The 12,674-nt window shown below is 39.1% G+C and overlaps 1 protein-coding gene across 1 annotated transcript in view; it reads right to left on the reverse strand.

Moving 5' to 3' along the window:
- KCNIP4 (potassium voltage-gated channel interacting protein 4) overlaps positions 1 to 12,013 on the reverse strand; it is a 1,018,244-nt gene extending 1,006,231 nt beyond the window's left edge. The window contains exon 1 of the mRNA XM_051967626.1: positions 11,582 to 12,013. Within this exon, the coding sequence (XP_051823586.1) occupies positions 11,582 to 11,642 (61 nt within the window). The 5' untranslated portion in view covers positions 11,643 to 12,013. The remainder of the gene's footprint in view (positions 1 to 11,581) is intronic.
- Positions 12,014 to 12,674: the final 661 nt, after the last annotated feature.

Here is a 12,674-nt window from a genome sequence, read left to right on the forward strand (position 1 = left end):
TACAGAGGAGCTGTAACATAATGGGATGATCATCTGTGATGGACTTAGCTCTTCTCAGCAACACAATGATCCAAAGCCTCGTGATGAAAAATGCTGTCCACATATAGAGAAAGAACTAGAGTCTGAATGCAAATTGAAGTAGATAGATTGTTCTCACTTCTGTGGGTGTATGTATGTGGTATTTTTCCTTTTGTTCTTTTTCTTCTTTCATAATGTCACTCATGTGGAAATATATTTACATGACTGCACATGTATGACCTGTATTAACTTGCTACCCATCTTGGGGAAGAGGGAGCAGAAGGAAGAAGGGAACAAAATTGAAACTCTACATCTTATTTTTTTAAATGAATGTTTACAACTATCTTTACATTTAATTGGAAAATAAAATATAATTTGCCATAACTAAATAAATTAGCATCACAGAGGAAAAAGGAAGGGAGATTGCCTAAAGCAACTGATATAAATGAGTAAAGATTCAGTGACCAAATTAAATATATATTAAAAAAAACATATAAAAGGATGGCAGCCAGGTGGTTCAGTGGATAGAGTAGCAGCACTGGAGTCAGGAGAACCCAAGTTCAAATCTGGCCTTAGACTCTTAACACTTACTACCTTATACGATCGTAGGCAAGTCACTTAATACTGACTGCCTCACCAAAAAAGGGGGAAAAAGAACATATAAGGAAGGTGAAAGACAAAAAGGCAAGCATTTGAATGGGAATAAAAAAATCTGGACAATCTTTTAAAATATAATTAGGCTTGCTAAAGCTCAGAATGAACCGAAGTCAGTAAGGAATGTCGACAGTAATAAAAGAGGGAACATAAATATAATGGGATGGGCAAAGTAAATCAAAGAAGGATTAGGGCCACTGTTCAGGGTGAATAAGATAATAATAAGAGATAATAGATGATGAAGTGAGGGAAGAAGTACTCAGTTCTGCCAAAGAGAATAATACAAGTTTTAAAAAGGCAATAGTAAATGAGCTTGAAGAAGGAGGCAAGCAATATGTACAGTGAACATATTACTAGTTCTTAAGTAGGAGGATGTAGGTTCAAATTATATTTTAATGTTTATTATCTATAAAACCTTAACCAACTCAACTAACCTCACTGAGCCTCAGTTTCCTTATTTAGAAATGAGGCAAATAGTAATTAAATGGCCTCCCTTCCAGATCTAAAGCCATCATGACTTTAAATGAGTATAGGAGTATCCTATACTCATTTATATATATATATATATATATATATAATATATATATATATATATATATATATACACACACACACACACACACACACACACATATTATATTGTATATTACATACACTATAATTATATTATATTAATATAATATAATGATACATGTCAATATAATATTATATTAATATATTATTATAGTATATCATTATATTACATTATATTCTATTTATATTATATAATATTATAACTAATATATTAATAATTATATTATTATATGATATCATATTATATATAATTATACATAATATATTATATATATATATATATATATATATATATATGTACCCTATACTCCTATACACAAAATGAGTATAGGAGTATCCTGTTCCTAAGTTACTTAACTACTCACTATTCTCCATCAACTCACTAAGACAATTCTCCAAATTGAAGAGAAAGGGGTCACTATCAGGAGCTCCTTCTGCCTTTAAAAGCAAAGATCAGATTACAAAGAAAAACATAAGTCAAAAACTGATTAGAGGGGTGTTGAAAACCAAGATTAGTGGTGAGATAGTTTAGCTATATTTTAAGATGCTGAAAAAACTGACATGGGGTGAAAATCACTAAACTATTTATACCTTTTCATCTTTCAATTCCATCACTAGGCATATATGTCTCCCAAAAAGACAAAACACAAAAACCAAGGCTCTATGCCAACGTATTCCTTGCAACACTTTTCATGGTAGCAAAGAATAGAAAAGAAAGTATCATCAATGTGGGAATTACTGAATGAACTGGCAGATAAATATGATGGAATAATCTGAAATTAAAAAATGAACTTGATAAGTTCAGAGAAAGGTGATAAGATTTGCATAGATGCAAGCTGAAGTGAGCAGAACCAGAGCACAATACAGGTAATGACTATGATAATATAAATAAAAAGAACACTGAAAGGATAGTGAACTCTCAGTGACTCCACTCATCAATTTTGTCTTGGAGAATAGATGATGGAATATATCTTTTTTCTCCTTGGCATATGCATAGGTGCTGCTGGTTAAGAATAGAATGATGGTTATAGCTACAGATGTGATATTAATTATTTTTGTTTGATGATTTCTCTTTGTTACAATGGCAGGTTCAGTGCTGGTAGAGTAGATGAGTCAAAGATGGCATATCTAGAAATGAATGTGATATAAAAAGCAAAAAATATAACAATGCATTTTATGCGAGAGAGAGACAGATGCACTCAGACACAGGTGGAGTCAGGAAGAAGAAAATCAAAAAGAAGCTGCAGGGCTGGAAAAGGGCAAAATATTCCAATTTTCCAAAAAGAGACAAGAATAGAATCATTTAAAATAGAGACTAATGAGCTTTACTCTAACCTAAGGCAAAATTCTAGATTATGTTATTAAAACTAAGCATAGTGACTATTTAGAAAAAGAAACCTGTAATAACAAAGAACAAGCATGGTTTCATTAAGGTCTTGAGCTGCCAAACTAATCTTATTACCTTTTTATACATAGTTACTAGAATGGAAAATCAGAGGAAAAAACTGCAAATTAAGTTTAACTTTATTTCAGCAAAATTTTTGTTAAGAAGATTTGCTCCTGTTTTTTGGCATGAGATGGGAAATGGTGGTTTAGACACTAATAGATATAGGTAAACTCTAAATTGAATGAATAGTTGGAACCAAAAATAATCACTTTGGAGGGATAACTTGATTAGAGCACTCCTACCAATGATCTTTTTAGTCCTGTGCTATTTGACATTTCGTTAGCGAATTAGATAAAGGCATAGATAATATAATTATCAAATATGTAAGTAATATGAAATTTGGAGGGAGAGCTAAAACATTGCATAACAGAATCAATCTCCCCAAAATTTCAACTTGATGACTCTAAGATAGAATTTAATAAGAATAAATGTCAAGTCTTAGACTTGGGTTAAAAAGAAATCAAATCTCTCAATAAAGTATGCAATGGGTATGTTTAGATAATAATTTAGTGAGAAATATCTGGCAGTTTTATTGCACTGCAAGATCGATATGGGTCAATAGCATCCTAGGTTATTCAAAAGTTAATGTGATTTCCGGAAACATATCCAGTTTCCAGAGTGAGAGAGGTGATGATCTGGCCCCACCTTATTATACATAACCTGTCTAAATCTAGCATATTGTCCCTAGTCTGGGAAGCCATCTTTTAAAAAGGGCATTGATAAACTGCAAAGCTTTCAAAGGAGGGTAAACAGAACAGTTTTTAAAAGAATAATGATAAAGTTATGTAAATATTAATAGATGGACTTGATATGTTTAGATGAGGAAAAAATTGTTTAGAAGAGACATCATAGCAAGCTTCAAAAATTGGAAGGGCTGTTGTGGAGAAGACTTTTTCTGTATGGCCTTGGAAAGCTGAACGAAAAAATTCCTTTGAGGTAAGGGGGAAAAATCCAATCAATTGGAGCTGTCCAGTGGGAGAATGAGATGCCTGAGGAAGTAATGGCTTCTCTTTCAGTGGGAGAATGGCAGAAACTCAAAGTTCTTCAAGGAAAGATTGAATGACAGTTTCCTTGTTTTGTCAAAATGTGAGTTAAACTAGATAATCTCTGAGATCCCATCTATATCAGCAATTCTAGGAATGATTTCGTGTAAAATATAAGATTATGAATGTTTTCAGAACCCTTATTAAAGCGACCCCATTGGAATGAATACTTTAACAACAATAAAGGAGTAAAAAGATTGTGTCACTTCCTGCTGGCCATACATTACTAATATTTCTTAGCTCAATCCTTTTCCCTTGCATTTTTCTCTACCATTGTTATAAAATCATGGAAATATGGAAATAAATAGAAATTTGAAAATACCTTCATACAAATATAGTAATTTGTCCATCCTCCTATTCATTCTTTAATGTCTCACATTTGTTCTTCATTCTATTTTCCACTACTACCATCATAGTCCAGGCTCCTCCCATATCAAGCAAGCATTGATGCAATAGTTTTGCAACTGTTATGCTTCTGCATCTTGCACAAGTTACCAGCACAAGTAAAATACCACCTGGATGATGATGTTGCACATGTTTTATTTTTTTTCAAATGTTCCCTCATTTCCTATTGGATAGAGGCTATACTCATGTGTTTGTCATTCAAGGTCCTTCAAAACATTCAAGGTCTATAAATGGAATCAGAAAATTTTTATGAAATATTTTGACAACAATATTTCAATATAACTGGCTTTTTTGTAATGCTATCATTATATTTTATGCATTGAGAAAGCATCATTCTGAGAAAGGATTCATGAGTCCATTAGACTGCCAAAGTATCTAGGATGCTTTTTCTAAAGTCTCTTAGAAAACCTAAATTTTCAAGCTTGTCTTTTAAGCAAAACAGTCATTTTAAGCAAGCTTTGATAACTCATTAGTTATCCTCAGCCCCCACTGCCATTGCACTTCCCCAACTTTTTTCCCTTCTATGATTCTGCTCCCTCATTTCCCTATCTGGAAAGTTCATCCCTCTTCCAAAATATTAACCATGCTTTAAGACCTAGATCAGATTTCACCAGTTCTTTTAAGCAAACTTTGGCTGATCATAAAATAGGATGTTATTTTCTCTTCCCATTTGAGCATGATAAATTGGAAGAAGAAATATCAACAGTACATATGATTCCCTTGACAATTAATCTTCTCTGCCTGTCAGACAAGACCAAAAACCTCTTGAAAATGGATAGTATCTCCTCTATATTTTCATATTCCAGCATCATATCTATCAATTACATTTAATAAGCATTTATTAAGCACTTCCAATTTTTCAGGTACTATACTAGGCCTGAGGGATACAAAAAGAAAAGAAAGGAAGTTCTCCCTGCCTTCAAGCAGTTTACAGTGTCTTACATATCTATCGCAGGCAATCAAATCTTCCATCAGTCTCAAGCAGTCGGGTACAGTCCAGTGCTCATTTTGGTGTGAGTCAGGCTATATTAAAGCTATTCCTGGCTCACCTTCTAATTTGATGTGTAACTCTGAAGAGGTCATTTAACCTCCCTAGACCCGAGTTTCCTCATGTGTAAAATGAAGGGCTGGGGTAAATGATCTCTCTGGCCACATTTAGGAGGCTCGTTATTTTACAAAGTGGAATCTCTCCTGAACCCAGACCAATGAGAGATATGGAAGCCCTTGAGAGGAGAGGTTCTCAACTGCTTCTTTGTTATTATTATTATTGTTGTTATTATTATTATTATTATTATTTTGCATCTTGGACCTCTTTGTAAGTCAGTAAAGCCTATTGACCCCTTTCTCAGAATAAAAGCATTCTGTTGCTGATCATAATCGAAGGAAATGCTAAATTTCAGCTCAGGATTAGTGAAAATAAATATGTATTTTTTCCTCATATTATTCGTGGAACCCCTGAAACCAGGCTGTAGAACCCAGGATGAGAACTCCTGCTTAAAAAATAGGCTTATGCGACACATCAACAAGTACTAGAAGAGACAGACTCTGTCACAATGGTGTCCAAAGGTCTTTCTATAAAAGAGCTCCTCTCAAACATCCAGTTTCTACTACTACCACAGCTGAAGTCAACAACATTCATAATTGCTTCCTAGAAAATTCAAGATCAAGTCCCCTGCTCAAGAACATTCAGCTGTTCTCTAAGGCCTTTGGAATAAAAGACAAACTTTCTCGTATTTAAAGTCCTTCATTATCCAGCTCTAGCCCAAGTTTCCTGGAAGGTTCCACATTACTCCTCCTCTTCATTCACTCTGTGCTTCAATCAAAGGGCCCTGCCATCTGTTCCCTGTACATAACAGTCCATGTCTCACCTGTACATACTTGCAAAGGCTGTCTTCCCATGCCTGAAATTTTCTCCTTTCTCATCATCATTTCCCTAATCCTTTTTGAGATTCAACTCAAGTGCCCCCTCTTTCAAGAGGCCCATCCTTGGTGTATTCAGTTATAATAAATACATCATGTATTTGTTTAACTGTAAATAAGTTCCATTTCTCTCCTTTATTCCCAGTCCCAGAAGAATGCAAGATTTCAGAAGACAACAGACTGTCACTTTAATCTTTGTATTTCCAGTGGATATGGTATACAATGAATGCTAAATAAATGATTATTGCTTGTTGGTAGATTTTATTAGCTTTCCTTGTACTGAAAAACATAAACTGAGAGAGATAAGCTTAATCCTGATATTTAGCAAGTCAAGGCACTTTTTTCCTCACCACCATACAAGCAGAGCAAGAAATAGCTCTTCTGTATTTAGCCAAGGACTGGAAAGCTTTTCCACAAGAGATATGGAGAGTCTTTCTTCCCAGGTGTGCCAGGGGAGTGTTGATTGCAGCCCATTTGTCCCATCACTGGCCCAGAAAGACAGTGGAAAGCCTTGGGCATTATCTCCACAGGTCCCCTCTGTACCTCTTTTTGCTTTTCTTCAGAAACTATGGAATCAACCTGCACTTATGCATGGTCCTTGAGAAATCAGGGTAAAGCTCAGAGGTGCCACTTAAAAAAAAAAGACTGACCTTCTTATTCAGGCTAGACTTGAGAATAGGGACCACATGCCCCTCAAACTATGGGGCATAGAAGGAATAGAATGCAGAAAAGTAATTCTGGGCCTTAATCTGCCATCCAGATCCAATCCAACAGAGAGCTTAACAATGAGTTGCAAGAAAACCATTATCCAAGTGGAAAAAAAAAATCAGCCTCAACTTTTTCTATCAATAGAGACTTTTTAATCTATTCGGTTTATTGATGGCTTTTACATTATTGCTTTATTTCTCCCCCCCACCCCAATCTCTATTATACATGGGAGGTTTCCTATCTCTATTATATATTCACATGAAGGATTGTCAAGTAGGGTTGATTTTATTCAAGTTTCTACAATTGTAAATTATGCCAAACTAAAGTGGCAAGAAGATTATGGAAAAATAAAATGTTCAAAAATTAATGATAATGATAGGAGTTTTAACAATAATAGCTAGCATTTATATGGCTCTTTAAAGTTTGAAAAGTGATCTACAAATAAGATCTCATTTTATCCTCACAATTACCTTGGGAAGTTGGTGCTATCAATATTCTTGCTTTTATATACAACGAAACTGAGGCAGGCAGATGTCAAGTGTTAAAGTTTAAATTCACACAGCTAGAAGTAGATAGATTTTGAAGTCAAATGTTTATTAATATATGGTGGATTACTCTCCTCCCCCAAAAATAAAACCTAACTGGTGTCCGATGTTTACATGATACCTTTTCTTTAGGGAATATAATTCATGATACCTTTCCTTAAAATAAATCTACCAAAATAATATTAAAAAGTATTATCATTTTTTTAAATATAGAGAAGTAGAAACCCCATTCTCTGTTTCTTGTATACCATATGTGATTTCTTGTTATCTCTGTACTTCTGTTCCAGACATCTATTTCTGATATTTTCTCCTCTCTCACCTCTACCTGTTGGAAGCCATGACTCTCTTCAAAGCTCACTTTAAGTACTGATTCTCTTGAAGAGAATTTTCATATCTTCTTATTCTATATATTAGCTATTATTTTAAAAACCCACCCAAGGGTAGCAACCATATTGGGAGCAGAATGGAATCGGGACATTGATTGTTCTGCAATAAATCAATCAAGCAACCAACCCAGGATGTGATCATTTTAGAGTTAAGCACAGTTAGGCAAAAGATACGAAGTATATGCAACCTTAAAGTATTTGTTATGGTGACACATTTCCCCATATTCCAAAAGAGAGAAGCTATTAAATAAATAGGCATGCTTGACTATGAAATATGGAAGAATATATTCTACTGAACGCAATTTTCCAACAATGACAAACTAAAACAAATATAGGGACCAAAGCATTATGTCATAAGAGGAGTAAATGTTTCTGATGAAGAAGTAAACCTTCAACATAGGTAGCTGCTATCCAAAGTAAATGTCTTAATGAAAAATACGTACTATATTGCATATCACAATTCATGTAACTATTTTTAAACATGTTTTATATCACATCCCTCATTAATTTCTAAAACTCTAGCATAGTCATTTTATGGAAGAGTACTTCTCTAGCTGAAAAAAAAACTATCCAAAGAGAGAAAAATCTCCTGATAAAGACAAATACACGTATACATACACGCACTCAAACACACACAAAACTTTATTAACACCAGCCATTTACACAATAATTTGTCATCTCAGAAGATCTCCCATTTCTCCTTATCATAACATGAAGAAAAAACATAAGTATCATAAAGTTATATAAGGATCACACAGGTAATATGATCTGGCATGAAATTATTAACTAACTTTGGCATATTTTTAATAAAATAATTTATTAATTAAATGAATGAATGAATTTAATAATGAACTGAATAAAAGAAATAGAGATAGGCCATATATCAGGTCACAAATTCAAAACTGAAGGGCTTTCTCCCCCCACTCTGCCACTGAAACACACATGGTACATTGCATCACCTAACATCTGCCATCTCTAATTTAAACAACACAATTAGCACACCAATGCATAATTTGGTAGGGTTTTTTCTTCCTATGGCCTTTCATCTAATTTTCTTTTAAAACTATCCTGGTTTTGTTATCTTTTTTTTTTCTTCTGCTCTCTTTCCAGTGAGAGGAAAAAACCATGAAATTTTATGTAAGGGAAACAAGGCAATAGGCCTAAATATAAACACAAAAAATACATTCGGGACAGATTTTGATTGAATGTGGGGGCTAATGAAAGTGGCCATGAAGAAGGGAAATAAATTTTATAATCTGGAAGAAGCCTATTCAAAATGTGCTGGTTTTTAATGGTAGATTTTTTTTCTTTTCTGTCATAACTTGCTAATTTATTTTAAGCATTCAATAATTTCAACTCCATTAACCTTGAAATTATGTTGATTGATTAAATTACTAAATATATCACCTGAAAGAGGAGAAAGAAAAACAAAAAGGGAGTTTTTTTTTTTTGTGGATTTGTAACTAATTTTTGTCATAGCAACTTGCTTCCCACAATTCCCCAAAAGTTTTCTCCTCTCTTTCACTGATATGACTTCCTCCTCACTTTTCCTTTCTTCAAATCATCTTATCCCAAGTCATCTCAAAATCACAGACTCTTAGCATCAAAAAAGGGTCCCCAAAGTCATTGATTCTAACCTCTTTGTCAGTGGAGGAGACCACTCTCATGACATTCTGGTCAGGATGTCTAGTCTCTACCTCAGTTTGCCCAACTGTCTTGAAGTTAGATACCGGTTACCACATACATCAAAAGATACAATTCTATGGGAAATGCCTCTTTTAAGGAACACTTCTTCCCCTACGGATTCTCTACTAAAAATTCATCTAAGGAATTATCATCTGAATTCCCCACCTGTGGCACACACTGGAAACTTCATTTTTGAAAAGTCAATATGCTCTCATTCCATTCACATAGGAGCCAATTCTAATAATTTGTAAATACAAAAAAAGTATCAAATTAGCATCTGTCAGTGAAGTCCTCCCTTTCTGCTTCAGGCTTAAACCAACAGGGATGGACAGTTTCCACTCTACCAGCCCCAAAATAAAGAATCTGGTCCATTTCAAGAAATGCTGTGTTTCTATCAAGCAAATTGGAGATCCAAATTCCAAGTAAATTGATTTGATGAAAATGAATAGGGCCAGATACTGATTTAATTCTTAAAGCCTACTTAAAGACAAGCTTTTCTCATTAGCAACCCCAATCCACACACTATGTGCTGTAGTCAACACTCTGTGTCTGTCCAATTCACTGAAACTTCATTCGATTATAAAGTCTGTCAGAACATAAAATAAATTGATTATTCACAGCATCCCTCTCAAAGGGCATCTTTTTCATTTCTCTAGGTAAGGACAGCACTTTAAAGCAAAAACACAGCCTCTTCCTTATTTCTTTAAATTTCCTTTAAGAAACCAATGAGTACTCTGTAATTCTTAAAATTAAGTGACTAATTTAATACTTGAAATATCATATTTTGCTCTTGAAACATCTAGTCCACCTGATTATTGAGTTTCTCCTCTATGCATATTGCCCTGAAATTTTCCAGAAAAAAAAAAAAAAAAACAAGCTTATGGATAGGGTAGACAGTGAGGGCCAGCAGACCATTTCATAAACATATTTCCCAACTCACAATCTGCAAAACTGATTTTTTAACAGGATTTTGATTGGGTTAAAGAGAGCCGAAATAACCAGGAAGTTCAAGATATCACCTAACCCAGAAACCTTTGAAAAGCATCACCTCCCTAAAAAAAGAAGGAAATCCCTCGATTTGAAACGCACTTGAAAATAAAAAAGGGAGGGATGGAAAAAGAGCTAAAAGTATGAAAAACTTTATTGCGCATAAAACGAGCTCTCAAAACGAAAGAGCAAAGTTCATTTTGGAAGATTCTGAGGAAATTCAGCAACCTGAGTCTTCGGGGAATCGGCATAAACAACAAATATGGCAAAGAGCTCAGAGCCTCCTTTCGCCACGAGCTCATTCCCCAGCTCTAAAGCCATCGTTTTTTGCTTCCAAGTTTCGAGTCCTGCCAACTAAAACTACACTAACGTCTGCTAGGACTTCGTTCGTCAAAGAAGACGATCAGAAAACGTTTGGACAGCGGCTCCATCACGTTTAGAGCCCCGTTACGTAGTGAGCCTCCAGGCCACCTCCGAAGCAAGCCTCCGAGCCAGAGACGCTTATGTGTGTGGGGACCATTTTAAGGGGTTCCTTCGAGCCACATTTTAAGGGGCTGCTCTGCTCAATACGACTGAATGTTGGGCACCCTCCTCTCTCAAAGCAAGTTACCGTAAAGCCCCAAGTTCCATGCACGCTGCAGAACCATCTACCTTTCCAAGGCTAGACAGAAATTATTGCCAAATGTCAGGGAGGACCATTTTCTCTGAACACGCTAAACTGAAGCTGGCCGTAAAACAGGACCCACGGCCGTGCCCCAGAAGCCGGCACGCCAGAGATGCTGGTCTATAGCACAAGTGGGGGTGACGGCTGGGGGGCACCGAGGGTGCTGGGAGCAGAAGGGGCAGGACGGCTGGAGTGTCCGTGGGCTTCGGGCGGAACTCTTCCCCACCACCAGGGGATGAACTCCGAGGGCTGGAGTTCGGGGCAGGGGCATAAAGAAGCTGGGGCCGTTTCAGAGAAGGCAAAAGTAGCGGACAGGTTGGCGGGGGACCTTTCCGCCCGCGACTTTCCAACACTTCCAACACTGTGACTGCTCCGGGTTTGTGTCCCTTTCGGCCCCGGGGTCCCCCATGCGTGGCCCCCCCGGCCCGTCCCCTCCCCTTCCCCAGTCATGCAGCAGGTCCCCAGCGTCCCCCGACAAGTGGCAGGAGCCCCCGCTCCGCCCGGCAGGGAGAAGGGCAGCAGCCCGCATGCTTCTTGCGTCCTACCGCCTGTGGAGCTCGCCTCCTCCAGCTGAGCGGAGATACTTTCCACCCGCCTGACGTTCATGCTGCTGCGCCGGGAGGGCTGGCTGGCGGGCGGCTGGCGGGCGGCGGCGGGCGGCTGGCGGGCGGCTGGCGGGCGGCGGGCGGCTGGCGGGCTGACTGACTGACTGGCTGGCGGGCTGGCTCGGCAGGCAGAGCCTGGAGGACGCTGCTGGGAGTCCGCAGCCCACCCGGCACGCTGGCTCAGGCGCGCGCACAGCCAGCCACTCGCTCGCCCGGGGTGCCGGCTGCGCAGAGCTCGGGAGCGCTGAGCCGTGTGCAAGGCTGAGTCCGAGCCGGGGGCGAGCTGCCTGCGCGCTTACGACTGGCCAGCCGCGGAGGGCGGAGGCTGCGGGCGGGAGGAGGCAGCGGCGCTGCTCGCTGGCGCCGGACCCTCCGGGCTGCGAGCGGGGCGGGAAGCGGCGGTGGCGCGGCGGCCACGCACGCACTCAGCCCGGGGGCAGACCCACGCCGGGATCGCTCCCCTTGCGACGTGCCACCTGCTGCTCGCTCACGGGGGCCCGGGCCGCCAGCCCGAGGCTCTGCGAGGCGAGAGCCCTAAACCCGGTTAGCGGAGAGCTGGGGACGGCGCCCTCCACCAGGGGAGCCCACCCAAGGTGAGGGCACTGGCCAGGGGCTCAGGCTGGGCTTTCTCAGCGTCACGAGCCGCCACTGGGAGGACCGGGATGCCCCTTGGGCAGCTGCCTTTCTCCGGGCGAGATGGACGGAGAGGGCAACGCTACAAGCTGGCAAATGGCATCTTGGCGCTTGGGGGGATGGGGAGGAGCGCTAGACACCAGGAGGCAGAGGAAGGGCCACCAGGTGCGCCCTTCCACATCTGCCTGGGGGCCAAGAACAGACTGGAGGGGAGACTTCCCTTTTCCGACTCTAGCCTGCCTCAGTCACGAGCCCTAATCTCGCGTGGCCGCCGATTCCCAGGCCATCGAAAGCCCAGTGGTAGGCCCTGAGGGCCAAAGCAAAAGTCTGAAAAGGCCCAGGTACCCCCACGCATAGGGTGGCCTGAAGTCCTGGATAATGGAACAGCTGGCTGAGAAAT

This window comes from Antechinus flavipes, chromosome 6 (genome assembly GCF_016432865.1).
Source record: "Antechinus flavipes isolate AdamAnt ecotype Samford, QLD, Australia chromosome 6, AdamAnt_v2, whole genome shotgun sequence".
Lineage (NCBI taxonomy): Eukaryota > Metazoa > Chordata > Mammalia > Dasyuromorphia > Dasyuridae > Antechinus > Antechinus flavipes.